The sequence below is a fragment of the Zosterops lateralis genome, assembly GCF_965231275.1.
Source record: "Zosterops lateralis genome assembly, chromosome: 4".
NCBI classification, from domain to species: Eukaryota; Metazoa; Chordata; class Aves; order Passeriformes; family Zosteropidae; genus Zosterops; species Zosterops lateralis.
This window is the reverse complement of record NC_139765.1, coordinates 22,520,638-22,544,524: the sequence shown is the minus strand read 5'-3', so window position 1 is coordinate 22,544,524 and position 23,887 is coordinate 22,520,638. Positions and strand designations below refer to the sequence as shown.

The 23,887-nt window shown below is 40.5% G+C and overlaps 2 protein-coding genes across 9 annotated transcripts; one reads left to right on the top strand and one right to left on the bottom strand.

Moving 5' to 3' along the window:
• Window positions 1-268: 268 nt before the first annotated feature.
• LOC310908044 (uncharacterized protein) lies at window positions 269-23,878 on the bottom strand. 5 transcript variants are annotated; one of them, XR_014589766.1, is made up of 5 exons: window positions 23,207-23,878; window positions 21,614-21,729; window positions 10,152-10,300; window positions 9,190-9,247; window positions 269-394 (listed from the first exon to the last, which is right to left on the bottom strand). XR_014589766.1 is itself a non-coding variant. In XM_083858699.1 (5 exons), exons 1-4 carry the CDS (start codon window positions 23,603-23,605, stop codon window positions 9,212-9,214), a joined length of 537 nt encoding a protein of 178 aa, XP_083714825.1. In that variant the 5' UTR covers window positions 23,606-23,878; the 3' UTR covers window positions 269-394; window positions 9,190-9,211. The 5 variants fall into 5 exon arrangements, 2 of the variants coding, with proteins under 2 accessions (XP_083714825.1, XP_083714826.1); XR_014589767.1 differs by having other exon boundaries at window positions 23,317-23,878; XM_083858699.1 differs by having other exon boundaries at window positions 21,667-21,729; window positions 23,317-23,878.
• On the top strand, window positions 1,462-15,017 carry PVALB (parvalbumin). 4 transcript variants are annotated; one of them, XM_083858703.1, is made up of 5 exons: window positions 1,462-1,583; window positions 5,065-5,132; window positions 7,182-7,311; window positions 7,762-7,871; window positions 13,094-13,311. In XM_083858703.1, the coding sequence occupies exons 2-5, from the start codon at window positions 5,072-5,074 to the stop codon at window positions 13,120-13,122; spliced, it is 330 nt and encodes a 109-aa protein (XP_083714829.1). In that variant the 5' UTR covers window positions 1,462-1,583; window positions 5,065-5,071; the 3' UTR covers window positions 13,123-13,311. The 4 variants fall into 4 exon arrangements, with proteins under 4 accessions (XP_083714829.1, XP_083714830.1, XP_083714828.1 ...); XM_083858704.1 differs by lacking the exon at window positions 13,094-13,311 and adding an exon at window positions 14,718-15,017 and having other exon boundaries at window positions 1,463-1,583; window positions 7,179-7,311; XM_083858702.1 differs by having other exon boundaries at window positions 1,463-1,583; window positions 7,179-7,311.
• Window positions 23,879-23,887: the final 9 nt, after the last annotated feature.

The window sequence follows — 23,887 nt, the reverse complement described above, 5'->3', positions numbered from 1 at the left end:
GGGTTTCTTTCTTTTGAAACGGGGCGGCGGTTCGGCCCGGGGCGGGCAGCATGGCGGCTGCGGGCGGCCGGGGCTTCTCCGCGCCGAACCTGGGAGGGCAGGCGGCTCCTCTCTCTTTCTCGCTCCAGCGGCGGCTGGCTGCGGGGGTCGGGATCTTCCCTGTGCCGGACGGCCGACTGCTTTGTGGCTGGAGTCGCGTTGAGGCGGGCGGCTCCGCTGCGGCTCCCTCGCCCCGTCGTTAGGGTGGGGGGGAGCATGGTGCCAGGTTTCTTTGAAGGGAACGGGTTCTTTTTGTTTTTAAGGTGGTCTGAGGGGTAAGGCGCCACGGAGGTGGCTTTTCACTGTTACATTACAGGATAAACATTTTAAATTTCATTTTTATCAAGTTTGAGTGCTGAAAGAGAAAAAAAAAATTTTTTTTTACTCAGAAATGTACTACAGATAAATGCAGTGCAAAATCCTTTATAAAATATTTCCCTTGCCAGAAAAACATTAAATATCAGGAAACATGTCCCCCGATGGATTACAGAATGGCAAATATATTTCATAGGCATTTTTATTGTTGTTATTATTGCTTGACAAAGTAAAAATAGAAGTGTCTTCAAAGATGTCTTTCCCTGGAATAAGCAACTCAGCATAAAGAGAACTGATATGCTGAAAAGGTTACAGTCAATGTATTATGGCTATATATATAGGATGTCTTCATTTACAATTCCCTGTCTCTCCCAAGAAAGCTCAGGCTGTAATTTTTTTAGATTTCTACAGCATCTTGCCCAATGGGGCCCTGAATGCAAATTTTGCATGCCCCTGTAAGTATGAGCAATCAGAATTACACAACTGAGTTTGCTTTTGCCTGCAGGGGGAAAAAAAATATTTCTGACTTCCTTCAAGACCAAGAGGTAAAGCTGAATGTTGTGGCTTCAGGTGCAGGAGGCAGTTTAGAGCTGTTCTATTTTGTTTCAAGTAGTATCTGTCAACGCTAAAGAAAGAAAAGGGCAAACTCCAGAGCCTATCTTTGCTTTCCCTCATGCTGATGAGGGGGTTACATCTCCCTTTTCTCTTCATGAGCAGAGTCCCAACTCGAACTGAAACTCCTAAAGCATCGTGATCTCCCCGATGCCACTTTCGTCTGATGTATGGTCCTTTGCAAAACGTTTTCCCTTGCCAGAAAAACATTAAATATCAGGAAAAGTGTCCCTAGATGGTTGACACAATGGACAATAGGTCTCAATGGTTATTTTCCTGTTTGTCTCTTAACAACTCACTTGTACTGCTTAGCATTCCCTTAACATTCAAGTTTCATGCAGACCCTCAGTTTGCCAATGTAATGGGTTTTCACAGCCAGGGGAAGGTAAGCGCCAAGGATTATTAATAGCGTTCCTCGATTAGTTAAGGGAAAGATAAATGTGACACCACCAACAAAACCTCTGAATATCTGATACCAGTGAGGAGTGGGCATCACCTGCCGAAAATAGAAAGAACGAGAGAGATTATATAAGTGGGGTTCCTACCCCGAGTTCCACCTCTTTTTGATCACCTCCCTATCTAACACCTTTTCAAGCGTGCTAAGAGAGATCCTAGAGGTAAGTAGCAAGAAAATGCTCAAATTTCCACAGCAAACGTGGATTCACCAGCTCCAGGCAAGAAGCAGGACCTTCGCAGATAAGGCTATCTTCCATCACTCCAGCTTCCTCCTCCTTTCCATAAAAAAAAGCCCGGAAACAAAGAGATGCAAATCTCTCAAAGACTGAGGAATGGCTTCCCGCAGAGAAGACTCCAAATTAGAAGAACAGATCATTAAAAGGAGAAAATAGGTGAACTCATTGAGGGGGAATGAGGAGAAAAGCAGGGGAGAAGGTGGAAATGACAAAACTGGGAAAAGGGGGGAAGAAAGTGAAGGAGAAAGTGAGCAAGGGCCCGCGAAGAGATTTTACTGAAATAGCCAGGTGTGAACCGAAGACAAAAAAACCCACCAAGTCCAGAACACGTCTAGAAATGGCATGTCTCTTTCTGCAAAGATGACTGTAAGCAATGGGATGAAGTTGCTGTCTTTGGTGTGGTCACTAGGAAGCTAAAGGAAATGTGTCATCCTTTTTTGCAAAGGACCGCCGTCTTTTTGCTTCAGTTCTTGGTGTCAGGGCTTCGTGCTTTTCAGGAAATTCTCCCTGAATTGTTTGCTTTTGGCAAGGGTGAGCTGATTTCTACTTAATTTATTTGGTCGTTTACTTAGTAACAATATCATCATTCGGCGCTGGTAGAAGGGGTAGTGAATAACACAAAAGTTTTGGTGCAGACAGCTTGGAAGTCCATGGTGTGGATTTTGCAAACAGTTCGAGCAGGAAAATTGGCAAAATCTCAGTGATAAAGGAAAATACGTCATTCATCTCGCAGGGATGAGAAAAAGATGAAGGGTCGAGTGAGAAACTGTCAATTCGTGAAACGCCTTTTTTATTAGAATAACAGTTTCGACTACAGGTTGGTGGTTAAAAGCTTCTGGAAATTTGTTAGCTGTCCTTAAAGAGAGACACTGCTGAGGCTGGAGCTGGGCCTCACCACTCCTCCATGTCAGATCCCAGCTGTCTGCTTCGCAAACCCTGTGTCGCTGCTTTCCCCTTTCTGGTTTGTGGAGGGTACACACGGCTTCTGAGCTGGGGGAAATGTTATTTGCGCTCTACAGATGGCTCCACCTGATCTGAAGCCTCATTTTTCTGACACCTCTCATTTTTCGCCTCCACAGCATGATTAGGCCGTAGAGGGCTGACAGATCCGATGACGGAGGGAAAGCGGGGCAGTTCGCGCATCGTTAGAGATGCGGAGGGAGCCGCCGGGCTCCCATCCCCAGGACACAGACCCGGAATGCGCCTCTGGCCGGTTTGCTTTGCATGAGACTAGTTAACCTGATCAGCGTCTGCCAGCACAGCAGGCAGCGCTGCGCATCGCCTCTCCCAGCCACGGCTCGAGTTACCCCCGAGGGCAGCCTTCCAAATGTGCTCTGCCTTGTCAGCAGAGCGGGGTTAACACCGAAACACGAGTCACCCGCTAGGAGAGCATCTTCACTGGCGGGTGGGCAGGTGCGTTCCTGTTTGTAGGGACCTAAAAGGAAGCTCTGTGGCTCAACAACGGGTTTGCAAAAGATTCGTAAGAAAGGGGGAAAACCTGTGGAGACTGAGGCCCAACTCCTCTTCAGACCGCACCGATGCTGCACGCAGCAAAGCAGGGAAAGCAGAGGGCGATGTAGCCATTGGACCGGCAGTGTCTGCAGTGGGAGCAAGAAGAGATTGTCCTGCCTTCCCTCAGTTAAGGAAGGGTAAAGGGACGTCAATTTCATAAGATATGGCACATTGATCTCTGGCACATAGCTTCATATTGATGGGTCTGCACCATCCTACGTTTAAAACGGACTAAAAATAGGGTTCTAACCCTGAACTCCGCTAAAGCAAGAGACCCCAATACCCCGAGTGCTGTCTTCTTCATCCTTCCACCTCCAGAACAACAGCTCCAGAGCAGCAAGGGCCGCTGACTGAGAACGATCCACGCGGGAAAATGCGCAGAGCAATCTCTTCTGTGGGACTGCTGTTTATCTCGGTTCAGCATCCCAGTGCTCCTCTTCCCCTGTAGAGCTGGGAAGGATACGTTCAGCCTAGGGAGAGGGACTTGGCTCCACTATCCATCTCCTTGTTTGCCCTGGGAGAAAACTAAGCATCTTTTGCATCTCGGGAAATACACGGAAAAGGGAGACCGGGGAGGAAAGTTCTAACGAGAGAAAAACGACAGTCCCTTCCAGAATGAAGAGACAACCTTTAGGAAAGTAAAGAAGAAGAGGGGAAAAAAAATGGGGCTCCTACTTCTAAAAGCACCGAGCAATTACTGACAGTACAACCCGAGGCTATGCACCAGCCACCCCATTTTGAGGCTGCTCTCCGGCGGCCCCATTCAGAGGAGAGGTGTGATTGTGACAGTGGGACCAGGCCGTACCCGTCGATCGTGCCCGGGGATGTCGCTGCCACCGCTTTGTCCTCCCTCGTCTCTCCTGGAGCAGCGATGCCAATATTCCTGCAGAGATCTGCCCTACTACTGAGCCCTAACCTTGGCTACCTTAGCCTAATGGCTCCTGCCCAAACTCTGAGAGCAAGTTGGACTATTTGCCATGTTTTATGAGAAAAATGGGCACGGATTCTTGGAGAAAAAAAAATACCCCTAGAAAACACATTACAAATCCTAAATGCTTTCTTTTTTTGACGCTAATGGGAAGTGTCCAGTCCTGCCTGAGAACCCACTACTGCACAGGAGCTCCTCACGAGCGTGTTGTCACCTCACTTCTCGTTTTGCCATACCCTATCATGGTATATTCTGCAGCATATTGTGCATTACAAACGGGATCTGTAGGATTCGCTGGGATGCGATAATTAATTCAGTGAGGATGATGCTTAATATGGACTGGCCTGAAAGAAACAAGGTCTAAAATGAATATGTGTGTGAAGGGGAGGGGAAGGGAGAAGGGGGAGATGTTTAAAGTGGTTGAAAAATAAGGCAAATGTTCAAAAGCTACATTACATTTGCTTCCCGACCTCAAGAGCAGCTAGAAGTTTGGCATATGCTGCAGTTTCTTACTCATGACCAAATATAACTGGTAAAGCTCATCCTGACTTAGTAAAAGAACAGGCTCTGCTCTGCACCACTAGCTTTTGCACCCGAGGACTTGACCTTGGCAAAACTCTTTCTCCAGCCGGTATCACAGCAGACTCTGGCACTGCTCCAGTAAGGCTTAGGCTCCAGCCTCCCAGGGAGCGACCCCCACCCGTGTCCTCCCCCACCCCAGTCCCCACAAAGGCATCCCCGTGCCCTCTCTTTAGCTGAACCCTCGCGTCTGTGGACTACTTGGTGCTCTGCAAAGTGGAGAGCGACAGCCCACAGCACTTATCCACGCAGAGCTATAGAGCTGGCACGGGTCCAGCCTTTCCCGGTGTGCCATACCCACACAGCACTGCAGCTTTGGTCATATGAGCAGAAATGATGAGAAAAGCACTTTTTAATCTTTTCGCACTTCCTTCCCTGTTCAAACAGTTGCAGGATGGCTATGACTGACTTGCTCAGCGCTGAGGATATCAAGAAGGCTGTGGGAGCCTTTTCAGGTGAGTGCTTTTTTTTTTTTTTTTTTTTCTTTTTTCTTTTTTTTTTTTTTTTTTTCTTCTCTCTTTTCCTTTTATCTCTTCAGGTTAGGATAGGTGTGTATTTATTTCAGCTATGGAAAGATTAGAGGAACTAACTAGATAAAATTTCAAATGAGGATGTGTTTTCAGATGTTCAATGAATGCCTCTGACAGATTTATGAAGTACAAGGCTGCATCCTCAGCAAAGTTGTCCTGCACGTTACAGAGCTGAAATATTTATTTAAAGAAAAGTAAGCAGTAACTGCGGACAGACTTTGCTTCTACTGAGAGCATACTTTCAAAGGGAACAAACCCCTCAGCGAACCAAGCTGCATTATATCTCGGTGTGGGATAGAGAAGTCAGCAGTGGATGTCGGCAGCTTCCCACTCATTCCTGAAATTTAGTTTCAGATGTTACAGAACTCCTGTTTCCCGTTTCAAGGATATAATAAACCACTCTTGTACTTGCTATGCAGAATCCCTGGGTGGGCTTTGCTTTTCGGGATGGACAGAAGGCAACAGTATAGCAAGCGCGTGCACTGCTCGACTGCAGGGGCTCCCTGCAGGTCGAATGGCTGCAGTGGTCCACACTTCTCTCTTAGACTCCTCCGGGTATCAGATGTTCCTTACTCCTCTCATTCATCGTGACCCCCAAAACTGACAGCAAACCCTCTTCGTGTTTACAGAGGTTCATGTAGTTAAGGTTGCTCTGAAAGAGACCCAGAAACCGTGCTCCGGGATGCACGTTATCCGCCCCCCGCCCCCCCCAAACTACCTGGCTAACCGCACCATCGCCTCTGTCTGTCCTGCTCTGTGTGATGACCTTCCCGAACAGAAAGAAGTGCAAGACTCGCTGTGCCTGGCTCAGCTCAAAAGCCGGAGAGTCAGAGGGTGCGACAAATTGCTTTGCTGGATCCAGCAGCTGTTTTACTCATTAGCTTCCATTGTTTTGTGGCCACCGCCAAGTCCTGGAGCAGATGCAAATAGCAGCAACTAATGACAAATCTCAGTCAGGCAGATCACGGAAGACTGAGTCTCCTTAATTTTATGTAATGGGAAAATTTAATGCGGCGGGAATAAGAATGCATGAAGAAGGGGGAAAAAAAAGTCCACCGCACGTTTTGGAGGTCACTGTACGGTATTTTTAATCCACATCACAGTTGTTAGGCTAGCTGGGTGGAACAAAAGCGGGTGCGGCTAAAGAACAAAGGAGGTGGAGCAGGTAAACTCTGCTCCGATTTCAAGGGCTCTGGGTTGTTTGGTTTTTTCCTCCCCAGAGAAAGCTCCTCACAAGGTCTTGCAGGCAGCGCGCCGTGCAGCACTCCCTTGCAGTGTCTGAGCTCACGCACTACGATTGCTCATTCCTCTAGCGGTTGAAATGCAACACTCATTTCTAGTAAGTCTCCAGGAAAAAAGAAAAACAAACAGTGCTCTGAAACAGTTTCTCACCGATGCTTGAGCAAGAGCTTTTTTGGTGGTTTTTTTTTGTTTGTTTGGTTTTTTGTTTGTTTGGTTTTTTTTTTTTGTTTTTGTGGTGGTTTTTTTTTTTGTTTTTGTTTTTGTTTTTGTTTTTGTTTTTTTGTTTTTTTCTTTCCCGGGGTGGAAATATCAAAAAGTGACAGCTATCTAATAGTCAGTCTGCTCTCAGATGTCTGCTGTAGTGTAAAACTTAGGGGGAAAAGAAAAAGGTTTAAGGCACTGAAATGAGACCAAGCACATTAGACCTCAGCTCCCAAAGCTCACAAGTTTATCAGAGATTTCTTGTGTGACCTTGGGCAAGCCTCATCCTTCCGTAGCTCAGCTCTTAATCTGCAAAACTGAGACATTGCCTCTCTGACTCTGTTTATTTCCATTAGCACCTGTGAAGCACGGATGATTACACTGAGTACACCCAGCTTCTACCACATCTGGGCTCCACTGTTCCTCCCTGGGCAGGAGAAACAGCAGCATGGAAGAAAACCACGGGTATGTGTCGGTGTGTGTTTCAATGACTTTTCTAAGCAGTTTCTGTTTTTTCGTCTCTTATAGCAGCTGAATCTTTTAACTACAAAAAGTTTTTCGAGATGGTAGGATTGAAAAAGAAGAGCCCAGAAGATGTGAAGAAGGTTTTCCATATTCTTGATAAAGATCAGAGCGGCTTCATTGAAGAGGAAGAACTGAAGTAAGTAAAGTTACATTCTTTCTCAAATATCCCTCCTTAAGAGTCTAATTTCCTGTGGGTTATTTTTACAAGACTCTAGGTAGTAACATAGAGCTCAAAGTCTCGACTAGTATTTGTATGCTATGCCAGCTGTTTGCTGAGCACATGATCTAAAGAGTCTTGGAGATAGCTAGTTGTCACTTGGATTGCAGATCCCTGAAACACACGAATGGTCACTACCTTACAGGTAGCTCTTCAGCCAAATGCAGTTTCAGAGTAAAGGGCTTCTGAATGTTAAAGAAGGCCAACAACAGAAGACACAACACTGGATTCCAACTTGTGTGTCAAATCTTAAAAAAAATACGAAGTGTAATTGTTCTGTGGAAAAAAAAAAAAACAAACTCAAACAACAAACAAACAAACAAACAAACCCAAAAAAATCGTCCTTTTTTTTCTATGCCTCCTCCTTAGGTTTGTCCTGAAGGGCTTTACCCCAGAAGGAAGAGATCTATCAGACAAAGAAACAAAGGCTCTTCTGGCTGCTGGAGATAAGGACGGTGATGGTAAAATTGGCGCCGATGGTATGTAATTACAGGAGTAAACTCTGACAGTAAGCTGAATATTACCCTTACACACAAGAACTGAGGAAACCTAGGAATCACTGGGGGCTGTGACCTTCTGAAGGGCACAGTTTGGGTTTAATGAAATGCCAAGTCCTGCTCCATTTGCAATACCTTCCTTGGAGGCGTTAGAGGAAAAGGAGCCGAGTTGTGACACTAGAGGGGGCCGGAGCTTACAGAACTCGGCTGTGGGTCGGGGACTCCGCAGCGCAGGTCTAAGTATCCAGCCAAACTCTACTTCAATTACTGTAATTTGTCTGTTGATATCAGTGGAGTGAGGATCAGGACACTCCGAGTTCAAAGACCGAGGCTTGACTATAAAGCTTGGAAAGAATAAAAGCTGAGTGCCAGCATTTCTGCTTGATGTTTAGTTAGCAGGAAAGTAGTGCATGACTTAGCAAAGCAATGCTCTTAAAAATCAAAGTACACCCATTTTGCTACAGAATTTCTATACAATAACAGTCTACTCAGCTTATGCTAGTGTTTACGTGGGTCTTCACACCTAAGAAATCTTGTCACTCCTTTTTACTGAATATGATAAATACAAGAAAAGAACATCTTTTCCTCTCACAGCACTGCTTAAAAAGCTAGTGCTGTTTCTATTCCCCCTTGGGATGAATCAGCTTAGCCCACATACAAAATTTTTCCATTTTCCTTTTCTTTTTTGGACATGAGAGTGAATGAAACACACTGAATGAGATGACAAGAGATGCGATTCTAAACTAAAGCTTTCCTCATTGCAGGAGATAGAAGTTTGTGGCCAGAGTACTAAATCACCTAGAGAGCAGGCAATTGCTAGGGTTTTGACATAATGATAAGCCATATCATAAGCTGAAATCTAAAAAACACCTAAACCGCCTCATACCTCTCTGTGTGTACCTAATCTCTACATTTTTTAAAAAATGTTATCTCAAAAAAAAAAAAAGTCAGTTAAAAAAGAAATAAAAAGCAAAGTTAACTAACACAGTCTCCCAACTTAGAAGACGACATGCAAAATCAGCCACTGATGTATCAGTCAGGTGATGCACACTGGCATATCAGTGACTATGGCCTAATTTCTCCAATCGTGACTATATTATGGTTTAGGAGAAGCTCTTGCTAAATTTAAGCAGTGCTGCTGAATCCAGCATAGGTGTCATTTCTTGAAACTTCATATTCTTTATTATATGGATCTTCTTTATACACACTAAAATTAGTGATAGTAGTACTAAAATCACTGGGCAAGTTTTTCAAACAAAAACATAATTCAGGTAAGCAAGCTTACAGCTGATCCACCAACCTCATATCAGATAAATTTTCAGCTATTCCACAAGGTTGCAAATCAAAAGTAGTCTTAACTGGAATAAAAGAAAAAATATTGTATAATGATTTTGGCTTGTAGAAGAAAATACAGCATTAATCTTTATATTTACAACTACCATAAATTCTTTTTTTGAAACAATGCCTGAAACCCAGTACATTGTAATAAAGCAATATGGAATGCCTCTTCTCCTTATCTCTTTCTTCTGCAGCTTTTACTCTTCCCTAACTTTGAAATGGAATTACTCTGTGTTTACACTTGATAATGAGAAGAGAATCATGTGCTTTTTTCCTTTGATTCTTCTGACCATATTCCTACCATACAACACTACCAGTTTCTTTTCCATTTCTTAAATTTGACTTTAACAGCCAATTTTTACATGAGAAAGGCTTGAAATACATACAAAAGTTAACAGCTGGGACTGTGACCAAAGGACGAGGAGGACAGATACTCCTCAGCTTTTCCTTTGGCCCATAAATCCAATTCAAGAATATAACTGCATAGGTAAATAAAATGTAAATCACAAATGTACATTGCATTCATATGCAGTATTGCAATGCTATATTTCTGTTGGAAACCAATTTTGTGTCCCTGCAGCTGAATTATCAGGCATTACTTCTACCCCTTTTTTCAAACATCAGCTTCCTAAATCACTAAACAATCGCAAACAAGCAGCCTTTCACAGAGGTTAATGTTAATTCGCCTGATGGCCCTTGAATGCTGTCCCTCAGGAGCCCACAGTAGTTGTAAGAACTGATCTTTAGGGATTTTTAACACCACAGAGACAACTCTTTCAGTTTTATCATCAAAAACATTAATCCCAATCTAATCAGCCTTCTAGCTGGGGTCTCACATTACAAATTTTCTCTTAGGTCTCTTGCTTCAAACCTTTTCTCATTCCCACAAGACCACTCAGCTCTGAAATAGTTTCAGCAGTTTACCTCTTGTGCAATCATGGTTTGAACTTGTGGCTGATGAAGCAGTTTCAAAGACCTGAAAATTTGCAGCTTGTCCCTGTAAGACATGATCATCTTCTGTGCAGTGTCAAACCCCCTCCATATTCCACTAATGTGGTCAGAAGATGATGAATCTGAAAAAAATTGCAGGTCAAGGCCAGGCTACCTCACAACACAAGCAACCTTAGCTTCCAGATTGGGATAAAAATTATGCTGAAGCAGCTCTTCTAGCTTTGGGAAAATATTTATAAGAAAGAAGAGAAAAAAAAAAGAAAATTTCTCATCATAATGTTGTTTAAAATCTATTTTGTGTACTGGCATTGGACACACATCATGCCTTTCAGTTTCTTGATTTTAATAGACTTGAGAAAGTACATAGAGAACTTTCAAAGATCATATACTGTGGGCAGCATAAATCCAAATTTTTACCCCTGTAAATCAGAATGCTGTAAAAATGTGACATTAAGCATGCAAAATCACAGCTATTAAGTCGTGACCTTGCCAGGTGAAAGCCTTAACCAAAAAAAAAAAAAAAAAAAAAAAAAAGGAATTCTTATCCTGCTTTGTGATCTTCTATCTTCTAAAATAAATTAGTGTAAGTCATTACTTATAAAGTTCCCTAAACAGATTTGCTGTTGTAAAGAAAATATAAAAAACACAATCTGATGAGAGAAATCACGAGCCTACAACATGTCCTCTATAATCATATCTGTCACTTCGGTAAAATACTAGAGGACATGCATTAGGCTGGTATATAATACTAAATTCCACTGAACACCATGACACAGTCTTCTCCTTTTAAGTCAGAGCTTTGACACAAAACAGTTACTAAATTATTTTACATGACAAAATGGTCTAAATCCTTGCAATTTAAAGCCACTATTTTTGCAGAGAAAGATATAACTTAATTTTGTTTGGAAGGGTAACTACTGCTGGAAACAAGAATGTTTCCAAAACAAGTAAATCACAAGGATTCCTTCACTAACAGGCCAGTCAGAGGCAATAACCATTTACAGGCGACTGATATACCACGCCTTATCTCAGAAGTTTTGCATACACTGTACACTTTGTAACAATGCTTCTACAAGCCACCTGTGGTTGGATTAACCTTCATACAAAAATAAGTAGTGAACTAATTTAGATTATTCACCTGGCACATTTTCAAAATATTTAAAATACATCGAAAATCCTGGGAAAAGTGAAATTGTTTCAATTATTCAAGAAGGAGTATTTTATGGTTTGCTGGCTATCAGAAAGTACCTATGGAATGTATTGCTATTAAGTGATAATAGCACTATCAAAATGTATTATAGAAAATATTTGGCTGCAAGTCTGAATAACCTTTTCCAAATATATTCTGCAGATAAAAATTATTATAAAATGTATTTAATTTAGCTGTAATAAGTATGACAACTTGTTTTAACAGTATATGCTTAGTTAGTTTTCCCTTTCGGAAAGGTTTGATTCATTGCAGTTCGTGTTTCTCTTTGCAGGACTTATTCACACAGAGATTTAATAACCATAGCCTTTCTCCTTTTCTGCCCAGAACAGTTGGGATTTTTAGCACAAGCACTTTATGTTATCTCTTAAATTCAGTTTGCAACACTTTCAATCTATGTACCCACCATGTACAGGATTTACACATGCTTTGTGCTAGGAAATCTACATCACTAATCCTAAATTGGATTTACATCTTTCAAAATGATGGCTAAATTTGGAAATAATTTAAACCCTCTGATATTAAAAAAATATATAATTTTTTATTTTTCAGTCTGGTTTGTCTGCATTTGGCAACATGGTTTCTGGACATGCTATCTGTTTGCACACAACAGTCAATTAAGATCTCACTTGTTTAGAGCTTAGCATTTTTCAACTGAACACTAGAATATTCTTTGAAATGCCTAATTTTTATCTTCTATCTTTTCCAGTTGCCAGACTTTACTCTTCATTATGTCAAACTTCAGTAATTTTTAATTGAGCCTTTACAGACAACTGCCTCACCTATTTGTCATTTTCCTCTTAGCTAGCTGATTATGTTAAACCCATAAACACTCTCTCTGCATACCCTCTAATCCCTTTATCATCATTGTTGACCTTCTTGGGATTCTCTACAGTCTGCCATTTTCAGTGATCTGCAGCACATACAACCGTGCAAGGTATTCTCATGTGTAACTCTTCCAAGTTAGATGGAGTTAGGAATTATAACCAGGCGGCTATTCACCAGGACACAAATGTGCCTTTTCCATGCTTTATCTCCCTGATGAAAGGCATTATATATACTAAAGCATAAAACTACCCCAAACTGCAGATAAATACATTTAGGTAAATATTATAGATGTACCACTAATGAAAGCCACATAGTAAAATCCTGGCTCTCTGACATCAAAGGATTTTTTCTCATTCTTACAACACAGTCAAAATTGCTACAGAGGTTGGTATCAGCCTTCTGTTTTTGTAATCTGTCATTTTCACTCAATTTACAATTACAAAATGAAGTTTAAATGCAATATAATTATAATATGGGACACAAATACTTTGAAAGACTCATTAATTATTGTCTTTGCCAAACTCTGATATAAAAGACATTTATCTCACTGCAAGATTAAATTTCTAGTTCTTGCCTTCATCCCATTGAGATTTACAAAGAAATAACCAAGAACTAATCAAGTCCTTCAGATGAATAGTGGTGGAAGTCTTGCAGTCTGGCATGTATAGCATTTCTCCTGTACTCTCAAAAAGTCCTTTCATTTCACTGTTAGATTTCCCAAATTATACTTCCTCTTTAATTAACTTGGATTTCTTTGCTGTTCTGTTATTGTGATGTTTTTGCTACACCAGTAACTCTGTATTCATTGTAATATGCTTCCTCCTTCTATAAATATTGTTTTTTAAAAAAACATTTTTAAAAATTCTTTCCCTTTCTCCAGAATTTGCAACTATGGTGGCTGAATCATAAAGGCTTTGACCAATGCAAACCCTTCACCCATCCTTCACTGCCCAATTCCAACCACCTCCTGCTGACTGCTTTGGCTCCTGTTCTATTTATTTATGTTATTTTATACTCCAGCTCTGTTATCTGCAATCCTGCAACTCTGTAATTGTGCTGAAAGACACTGTTAAAATAATAAAGGTCACATCAATCTGGGCTTTCTTCTCTCTCACTACAACTCGTTTCTTATTTCATGTAGGCTTGGCATACTCTGAGAGAAAATGTTACTGGTTTTTTGCAGACATCCCTGCTGCTTTATCCCTAGCTAGGGTAAAGTAGGAAGAAATTTTAAAAATTATTTGGAATAAAACATGCATATAATGAGTCATTCAGTCCAAGTCCTGAACTGGCAAAACTGACTGCATTATTTTTAAGCCATCCCTGCTAAATGGATGCATACTCATAGCCTGGAAAATCTCTAGTGATGGCAAATCTCTAGTGATGGCTATTACCCAACTTAATTTGGCAGTTTGTTCTTTTAACTTAATCAGTGTAATAGCTAAAAAAGTATTTCCTAATATTTAAACTACATCTCCCCTGCTGCATTTTGGTGATGAGTAAATTGATCTTTGCCTGTATAATTTGTAAATTTACCTGGTGCAGGAGGATTTTTGGATAAAAGGTTTGACAGGAATATCAGTTGGTGCCAATCATACATGAAGATAACTTTGTAAACTATTAAAAAGCAGTCACTTCTGAAACACAGAGTATGTTTTTACTAGCAATGTTACACAACTATCTAGGACAGAAAGAATGGCATACTGACAGGAAATAACAATATGAATTTCAGGAAAAAGAACACCAAGATTAAGGTGTAACACTGCAGTAGATAATCACACTGTTAAAACAGTAAATCAGAAAATTCCACCAAAAAGAATTTATTCTAAAACTTTACCATAGAATTAAATATCTTCTTTGAAGTTACATATAGGAAACCGAGACTTATGCTAAGGAAATGATTACCCAATAGTAAGCCTATGACACAGCTCAATACTGATTTCCCAAATCCTGTTCAGTAAGTTTGGTACCAAGCTTATGCTTTTTACCTGTGTTGTTGGGGGGGTGTTTTGCTTTTAAAGCAAAGACTAAAGCAGGGAGAAAAATCCTTTCAGGCAACATCTTCCCCACTTCTTGACAGGACATTGATTATTACTGCAGTAAAAAGGAAGGGTATTTTCCATTTCTGTATTCCAAACTATTCCCTGCAGCAATAATACATTATTCAATTTAGATTTATTATCACCAATTTAGTAGAGACAAAAAGATAAGGCTGAAACCCTGTCATCATCACACTATACAGAATACCATCCTCTGCCACAGCGATTAGCTAATGCTACTCGGGAAGCCAATAAACGTTCCCTAAAGCCATTCTAGATCCTCACTCTATAGTAACTCGCAAGGAAGACTTTTTGCTGAAGATGCTGTGCGTTCAAAAGAAATCCTTTGGTTTTGCACACTGTATATATGGTTCTGAAGGATGTATTGATTTTTAAGTATTCTAAATAAAGCAAATGAAAACGGATTGCAGTGCAGTCAGTCTATTTCTTGCTTTTTCTCGGCAGCTGCTGACCTCGCGTGGCAATAAAGCCTCATTACAGGAGCACACAGGGCTTCCGAAAAGGCATCCGGCACCCTGCTACTGCAGCAGAGAGAATGAAGGTCCAGGGAATTCGAGAACCGACATAAAAGTCGCCGTATAAACAAAGCTCTTTATAGTCCCTTTCTATTCTCTGAAGCTAAAAGGATTTGTATTTTAATGCTTCACTGGATGGCACAAAAGCTGAGATTTTATCCAGGGCTTTAAAAAAAAAAACCAAAAACCAAAAAAAACCCCCCCACACACACAAAAAAAAAAAATAGAACAAATAGCAAATAAATAATGCTACTCATGAGTATTAAAAAATTATTATAGCAGATTACGTGAAATAAATCAAGTTACAGAAACATCAATGGTGATGTTTCACTAGGATAAAAGACTGAATACGCAAATTATCCCTGCTTCAGTCTTTCTTAATGTTGTTACCTAAATCATTCTAGAACAAGCAACACTGAGTGCCTCATTTGGCCTGAAAATTTTCAGCCACAAAGTGATGGAGAAGGTGAAAAGAAATATCCTCTATTTTCAAACTGAAAAAGTTACAATGGGTAGAGAAACCTCCAAAATACTTTTCATGCTGGCAGTATAAGATATTCTAAACCTGCGTTTGGTCAGTTTATGCAAATATGCAGCTGGTATACACAGACCCTGTATTCTGAGATCTTATACTCAGAATTCTCAAACACTCTATTTAAACACATATTCCCCCCCACAACTGCATGTTAAATTAAAGGTTCAAATTTCAATATGCATCCATGGCCCAAGAAAAGAGAAATTCAAATGCAAGTGTAATACAAGTAAATCTCTGCCCAGAGACAAAATTACCATTTTATCAATTGCCATCAAACTACTACTTTCCTTTCACTGCTGGATCTTCAAGGTTTCTCTTAGACTCTTGTTTTCACCATGCAAATTTCTTCCAAATCATCTCCAAATCTTCAACTGTTTAATTTTTTTAATCATCATTTTCCTTCTAGTTGGATGTTATCTAAACATGACTTAAAATACAGCAAACAAATGCAAAATTTGAAATTACAATAAAATGTAAAACATAACATTTCATGTACAAAATATTAAATTATTCATTCTCATATTGCTCTTGCTCTAATGTCTTTGAGACTATCACAGAAACCACTGTAAAGCCTGAAGAAAGAAGAATTTGCTACAAAATTTAATCAGGCTTTCTGCACAGCGTGGATTACAGTATGCTTGACAAATACAAAAAATCCACACTACCCTGCAATTTACTGTTTCATGAAGAAAGATATTTTAAATTTCAGGTGCATAAGCAAAGGAGCAAAATTACATTTCTACAAGAAACATTTACTTTAAATTTCTCAATTGTCATCTTACATCTTCTTTGCCTTGAACAGCAAGTATTTCATAATTTTCTTCCCTGTTGTAATACAGTAGAAGTTTTGAAAGAAAAAAAATACTTCAGCCATCCTGTTGAAGACAAATTTTTAAATAATCAGTACATATCTTTTACTTAGATTCATATCCAATGGTTTGCAATGAGACAAAATTGAATGACAAAAAAATAGGCACTACTTGTTCATACTGGTATTCTGTATTGCTTGAGAAGAAATTGCTCGCTCTGAGATACAACTCAAGAGAAAGAAGAGTCGAATCCTCAAGTCATAGCTGGACCATTACTTCCTGACAAATGACATTAGCATTTAACAGAAAGAGTTTACATTAGCAGACTGTCACCAACTCTTAAGATTTCTCCAATCACAATTTACCATTAAATCCTTTACCAACAAATGCATAATTGTTAATGCTTTGAGGGTCCTGCCAAGCTCTTAACGGAATTTCATGGATCAGCAATTTTCAACATCTTATTTTGGGAATCAATGAACTGGAGGCCATAATACCTGTTCACCTTGCAGAAGCTGAGCTAGGATTTATATTTACAGTCTATCCACCAAGTCCTGAGACCAACATTGCCTAATATCCTGCAATTGCTTCCACACTTCCCTCATTTTATTAATGCAAAGGTTGTTTGTTTGCTTCTTTTGCCTTTTATAACTAAACTAAATATTTTTGAAGACTGGTAATGCAGTTCATGTTTCCCTTTCCTGCAACACACAGAGTTTTGGCAGAGCCTCTGTGCTATAGTAGCTAAACATTAACAACATTCCGTTCAAAACAGAGTTAATATTGATATAGAATTACAAACTGCAGCATTGCACAATATCTGCAACAAGTCTTGCCTTAACAAAATAACATCAAAAATTGTGCCTAAAGGTTCACTGAAGTCACAAATTAGGCAACAACTTTTTTTTCTATTAATGAGCATAATGTACAAAAAAACTTCATTTGATTCTAAAATCCTAGATTGAGATTGGAATTGCTGGTTGATACAGAAGCCATTCTTTTATTTATAAAGCAATTTCAAATGAAAGAGAAATTATAAGGCATGCAATAGCACACCAAAATCCAGCTGTGGTTAAATTACATGCTGACATTCTTGTTCTAACTCAACTCAGGAGCCATGGGTAGCACAAAGAGCACTGCCTTTAGTACAAGCTGGTTATTAAATACCTCTTCTAAATCCTGGACTCTCTCATTGCTATTATGGGCTTGAACCTGAGCTCCTGCTTCTTCATCCTCAGCAAGCGTTTTAGCTGATTCCTTTTTCCAAAGAGACACACACTTTGGAAATCCTAACACTCTCTAGGGCTAAGACATTCAAAATTACATTCCTCCTAAACACAGGGAAGTGAAGTCAAATGTGTCTAAACAGGGTTAGCTGTCTGCATGACAGATCAATCATCAGAACTTTTTAGACTGTCGAGTCTTCTAATGTGATATAATTACTCAGAAGAGAGGAAGTACATTTCTGGTTAGAGCTCTTCTGGTCAATAAAGCAGCAAAGCTTAACAAAGGTTGATGCATCTTTAAAAGCAAAAGTTAAAATAAATACTAATACTAGAGTCCCTTCTCCACCCACCAGAAAAATAGAAGGAACTGCATAAGCTACAACAGCGAATGGATCAGATGAGCCAAATATAAATACTGAAAGGCTTACGGAACTAACAGAAAGGCCTAAGCTAATAAGCCTATGAAACATGCAGCTAGGAAAGATATTTCTTTCATAAATTCATTCAGTCTCACACCTAGGAAAACAGAGACTTTCATGAAGTGAAAGGATCTTGTCAGTGCCTGAATCAACTTGTTCAACTCATATTACCACAACAGTTTTTAACTCCAGATGTTTTGTGAGGTGAGGTTTACGTACAGAAATATGGTTTGTTTCACAGGTATTACAGTAGCACTGCACTGGCATTAACTTAGGCCTTCAGGTGGTAAGAACATGGTAATTCTCTATTAATGTGCATTTAGATCAGACATTAGGAAGAAATTCTTTACTGACACAGGTTGTGCAGAGAAGCCATGGATGTGCCATCCCTGGAAATGTTCAAGGCCAGGTTGGATGGAGCTTGGAGCAAGCTGGTCTAGTGGAATTGGGGCAGGAATGGGATTATCTTTAAGGTCCCTCATTGCACAAACCATTCTATGACTCCAGACAGGTCATGAGGAGTGCAGGAACAGAGGTCAAAGGCTTAATCATTGATTACTGGAGGGAAGGTCCAAGGATCGCTGAAAACCCAAATGGTTCAGAGACATTTTCAGGTTTTGGAAACATTATCTAGAAGGATTTTTTAAATTATAACATTTTAATTGTTAACAAATTCTATTCCCTGTGTATTCACAATGCAATGCAGTTTAAAACATTTATCACTAGAAAGATACCAAAATATATAAGAAATAGCAAATTATCTCACAGTTATTACTGCTTTATAAAAGGAATAAAAATTATGAGGCTGTGCTAATTTTATGCTTTATTCTGCAGATGAATGAAGATTTTCTGTCTTAAAAACATTTGCATTCCTCTCCTTTAAAGCAATTTTCAATTTTGCTGGATACAGCACAATTGCATCTACTCTTTCAGCTGCAATGGGTTGTTGAAATTGAGCCATTGCCCAGCACCTGCTCTTAGTCAGACAGCTGAAATCAGAGGTTAGGGGAAAAAATAAAGATTTTTTGACATTGTAATGCAAGTCTCCTTTTAGCTTTGCTGCAGTCAGTGTTCAATTATGTTTTTTAACAACCTCCATTACTAGAGCCAGTGTTTTTCTGTTCCCTCTGCATATATTAACTTCCTTGTTCACACGTGAGAGCCTTCTCAGCAAAGCAGAGTCTTAAGAGATATTTGCCCATAGACTTCAAGAGTCTCTATCACCCAAAGATATGTTGAAAATCCTATTGTTCAAATACAGCTTCATTTTGAATGTTTAAAAGGTAACTGATACAATAGAACTTAAATTATCTTCCAGTGAAGGTCTGATAGGTCAAAGTTAACCTGAAATTCCATCTAGCCTGTTGAATACAAAGCATCAAACACGTAAGAATGAAGAGCTCCCGTGTAATTTTTTATCCTATTTTACAAGCTCTGAATCCTTCTCCCTCAGAATTTTTATCAGTTCATTGCATAGCCCACAAGTTTAAGGCTTCATCAGAAACAGGAATCAAGACCCTACATCTGTAGGAAGAAAGCCACGAAGATTTTGACCAGCAAGGCTCAGCCACAAACGGGAAGGAAGTAGCTGGTGTGAGCAGCTCCTGGGAAGGCAGGAGCAGGAGCCTTGCTTCTGAAGCAGGAAGTAAATGGACAGAGAGCTCTGAGACAGAGGTCAGAGGGTGAACAACATTGAAATTCAGGGTCTCAGGAAAAGGAAATCCAGAGCAGGAAGTACTGGGATGATTAGAGTGAGGATCTGAAAAATCTGGAGTGGAAGATATTTCATTATAATATAAATCCATTATAATAAACTGCCCTTGTAAAGAAAGGACATCATTAAGGTGAAAAATTTGGTGCCCCAAAATTTAGACTGTTATAAAAGGGAAGAGAATAGAAAACACAGTGTTGTAAACTTTTGAAAATTTAATTAGGAGTGTCAAATATTTCTCTTCTCCTTCCTCCATTAAACCCCCAAGTTCTGGAGTCGCATAGTTGAATCTTAGTTTTCAGCAAAGGAAAAAAATTCTTGCTGTCATGCCTGCAGAGAAAACGTTGAACATTCAAAGCCTAAAAAAATGGGATGCAAAACTAAACATTAACTTCTATTTTTTAATAAATCTCATTATTTGAATGTAATCTGTCCTGCAGTTTTTTAACATAAGACATAGCATTAGTGAAAGCATAGCATCTGCCTTCTAAGCAGACAGCAGCTAGAGATCCAAAAAAAGATCCCCAGCTGCTGTCATAGTCATCATCAGCACATAATGACTGGCATGCTGGAATTGTGGGTAGCTCATTTAAAGCTGTCACATATTCATGCATTCTCTGTTTGACAGATTAACCCCTTCACTGGGATGCAGGAGCACACTCTGTGCTTCCCCCCCAGCATCTGATCCCCCTATGCAGGAGAGCACAAGGCAATTTCTCCAGTAACAGCGCTCGCAGCTCAGAAGGCTCAGGCCACACACAAGGCCACAGCAAGCCCTCAGTTTGTCACAGACACTCCCCCATGGAGATTTCCAGACAACTTTCTGTGATGTTCCAGGTCCCTGATCCACAACCCACTATTGGGGAGTGTTATTAAAAATTAAATAAAGATTTCAGAGTGTCTTCCCGACACTTTTTCAAGCTTCCATGTGCACAAACAAGAAAATAAAGATTCGAGCTGGAATTTTTCCAGACATATGCAGAATAATTACTCTTCATAAATTCTCTTTATCTCCATCCCTGTGGATCTGAATGTGTCCTTGAGAAATCTTTCCCTCCTTTCATATTCATCAGAAGAGAGGACGTACCAGTAACAATTAGCATACTCAAACCAAGTTTACATCTTCTAGAGGTACCTACCCTACATTTAGTAATTTCTCACTTTCCATTGATACCACAACTGCCATCCATTTCTAACTTCCACTCTCCCGACGGAGTAGATCAGAAACAAATGGTATACATGCCAGATCAGTCAGAAGGGCTGCTGTAACTGCAAACAAATCCTTTGGCTGATTCAACTATTTTGTAATCATCTTAAATTTCAGTGCAACGGCTCTCAGCCAAAAAGCCTTCAGATCTGTTTCTCAGCCCCCACAACAAAAGAGCCAAATCTGAAGACCTGAACTATAATGGTGTAATCAGCCAAGCTAGAGAAAGTGTCCAAATTCTCACTTCTGTGCTAATAACCCCACTCTGAAGAGAAATAAAAGCTGGGTTTGGAGGATGCCAAATGAAGTAGCCCTCAAAATAGGTGGAGTATCTATTTATTCTACTGCTTGTGGGAAGTGTAAAGAATGGAAATCTACAAAAAAATTTATGCATCCTTTCTTGCAGCTTTCACAGCTCTCCAGACATACCAGTAAACATTCATAGTCGATCCTATAAGAATCTATGTGGATTTAAAAAGCTGCATAAACTCTGAACATTCATTCACAAGATACTTCTGATGCCATTTTGTCACACTACTTTCTTTTAGTAATGTAAGACTTAAAAAAGAGCTGATGAAATACTCTGTATTTAAGAGATTTCTTACAGAAAGACCTACTAATTCCCTTTCCTCAACATTAATGCTCTCCTGAGAAGCACTGCTTACTCCAAAGAAAGCTACAGTCCTTCCTCAGTAGTTTTTATCAGGCAGCAGGTTCAAGTTACAGGTTGCAACCTGCTCAGTTCTGAACATACCCAGAATGTTTGCATCGATAGATGAACAACTGTGAAAACAAATCCAGTAATATATTAGTGAATTCTGCCTCAGAAAAAAAATCACTTTTTAGCAGGTATGCTCTGTGAAGAAGATAATTAAGTGACCTACGCAGTGCCTGACAGAATCTGGAACCCAATCATACCTCAGTCTAAAAGACTGCACAACCTCAGTTTGATCTCCATTGTAAAGCCTTACATGGTGTCTGAAATTTTTTGCCACTCCTGCTGGAGATGAAATTCCACCATTGCTGCCTTATACCTGTGAGAAGTCAGGCAGAGGAAAAGATAGATTGGGTAAAAAAATAATATTGTGGGGCAAAAGGACAGAAGACATAGAGAGGATCCAAGTCCATTAAGAGTTGTGTGCACACATGCATGCAGAGGCAGGAAATGAGGGAATGGGATAAAGGAATAGGGTGCTAATACAAAAGCAGCAACCAGGAAGGATATATCCAGATTCCAAGCAGAAGTTTTCAGTAACAATGAAAATCTCACTTCCATCATAATCTACGCTTTCCATTGCAGCAATTCCAGTGTAAAATGCCACTGGGATGTGGATGATGGATACCACCACACTGCAGCCACAATCAATAAACCTCAAGTACATCATAATGGAGCCTCAAAGCCTTTGCTTGGAGACCTGTCAGTAAACTAGGGCAATATTACAAAAAGACAACAAAGGATAATGCAAAGATTGCAAAAACTAACAATACAGAGACCAGCGAATTTCTTGGAAGGCGGAAAATATGAAAGAGGAGGTAAGCTATTAGGACATAAGTGATGGAGAACATCAATAGCCCACATCTGTTTTATGTGATGGAGGATTTGGGAATGGAAAACAGGGAAAGTAATAATGAGACCTGGAATACATTTTTCTTTACCCTTTTAAAGGAACAGTAGCGACTCCATCACTATATTTTACTACAAGTCATCATGTACAATTGAAATCTGCCCACTCAGGCTAGTGAAGTCCCCTTCATGTTTTTATCACAGAAACAACGTTATTTTATGTGCATATAGAAGACTCCCTTGATTCAGCTATAGGTTCTCATTAATTTTATGTTATTTGCTTGCCTGGCTAGAGACATGTCAAAGGTAATTTATCCCAGGAAAGGTAAAAGAGCTGCCTTCTAAGCAGTCACATTAAAATAAAATGTTGACATTAAAATAAAACTTGGAAAACCTTATTTTTGACCCTTGGAACATCCAATGTTATAACCCAAATATGGATGCATCATTGATTATTCTGTTACTTCCCAAGCATACTCACTGCTTTTCACAGTAAGCACATTCCGTGTTCCATAATAAACAATCCAAAGTGCAGCCAAGCAAAGTTTATACACTAAAAAAGGTATGGATTGCTATCAATGTCATGCTTTCTGAAGCTTTCACAGATCTTTCAAAGAGGTTGCAAGGAGGGGAAAACCCAGGAAGCTTCATGGTCCCCTTTTCCGGCTCCCACCCAAATCCACTCACTTGGACTGCTTAAGAAAGACAGAAAATCAGACCGAAGAATAAAAATAGGGCATATAAATAGTTTAATAGTAGCCAAGGGATAGCTTTATAGAAACACTTTAAAAAGAAGAAAAAACAAATAAATCAACCTAGTGCAGTATGAAAGGCTACAAAAATTAACAAAGAAGTGGAAAAAAAGACCAAAGCAGCTAAGAAATCAACAAGCAAGAGAACTTTCTCCGCGAGTACATTAACACGGCCAAACACAAGGAAAAGTGTACTGGAGGAAAGGAGAGCGGGATCAGCTGCTAGCCTGGCCAGAGAATGAGCGCAGCTCCACTCCCACAGGGTGACAGCGGCCTCACAAACCGCCTGTTCCCGTTGTGCTGACCCGGCCGACTTTGCAGCTGCTGCAGCAAAGCTCGGAGCCGGCAGCACCTCCCGCCCCGAGTCCTGAGGGAAGTGTGATCCAAATGCCGGGGCTGGGGGCGAGGGACGCGCAAGCCGGGGCAGGTCGAGCTCTCGCCGCGCGCATGCGCAGCAAGGCGCACGAAACTGGGGCCCCTTCCGGACGGAACGTCGCGTTCCGCGGGCTCACAGGCAGGAAGTGGAGGCTTCTCCCGCGCTTGTTTCTCCATGCCTTGGGGCTGCCGCAGCTCCTTGCCCGTAACTTTTATCATTTTCTGCCATGCCCCCAGAGGGTCATTTCAGCGCCGTGGTGCTGGCCCCCTGTGTTCTACCCAATAACAAGGCGGCCCTCAATGACGTCCTTCGTTGCCGGGCGAAATTCCCCTTCGGACCGCCGATACCGCCACTGGGAGCGACGAGGCGTCTGCTTTTATTAACAGCACGGCTAGTGGGCGAGGAGCAACAAGAGAACCAATAATAACCGTGGGTGGCCTTGATGAGCAGGGCCCGCAGCCAATGGGAAGGGGCAAGTGGTCGCTCGGTTGCTGGGGCCA

Bases quoted from the DNA above. Each gene is read 5' to 3' on its own strand.
- PVALB (XM_083858702.1), top strand. From the start codon at position 5,072: ATGGCTATGACTGACTTGCTCAGCGCTGAGGATATCAAGAAGGCTGTG. The intron at 5,133-7,178 runs GTGAGTGCTTTT...CGTCTCTTATAG, and splicing joins GGCTGTGGGAGCCTTTTCAG to CAGCTGAATCTTTTAACTAC. The intron at 7,312-7,761 runs GTAAGTAAAGTT...CCTCCTCCTTAG, and splicing joins ATTGAAGAGGAAGAACTGAA to GTTTGTCCTGAAGGGCTTTA.
- LOC310908044 (XM_083858699.1), bottom strand. From the start codon at position 23,605: ATGATAAAAGTTACGGGCAAGGAGCTGCGGCAGCCCCAAGGCATGGAG. The intron at 10,301-21,666 runs GTAAGGCTTTAC...AATTTTTTTCAG, and splicing joins CAAAAAATTTCAGACACCAT to ATTCATCATCTTCTGACCAC. The intron at 9,248-10,151 runs GTAAACTGCTGA...CTTTTATTCCAG, and splicing joins AAACCATGATTGCACAAGAG to TTAAGACTACTTTTGATTTG.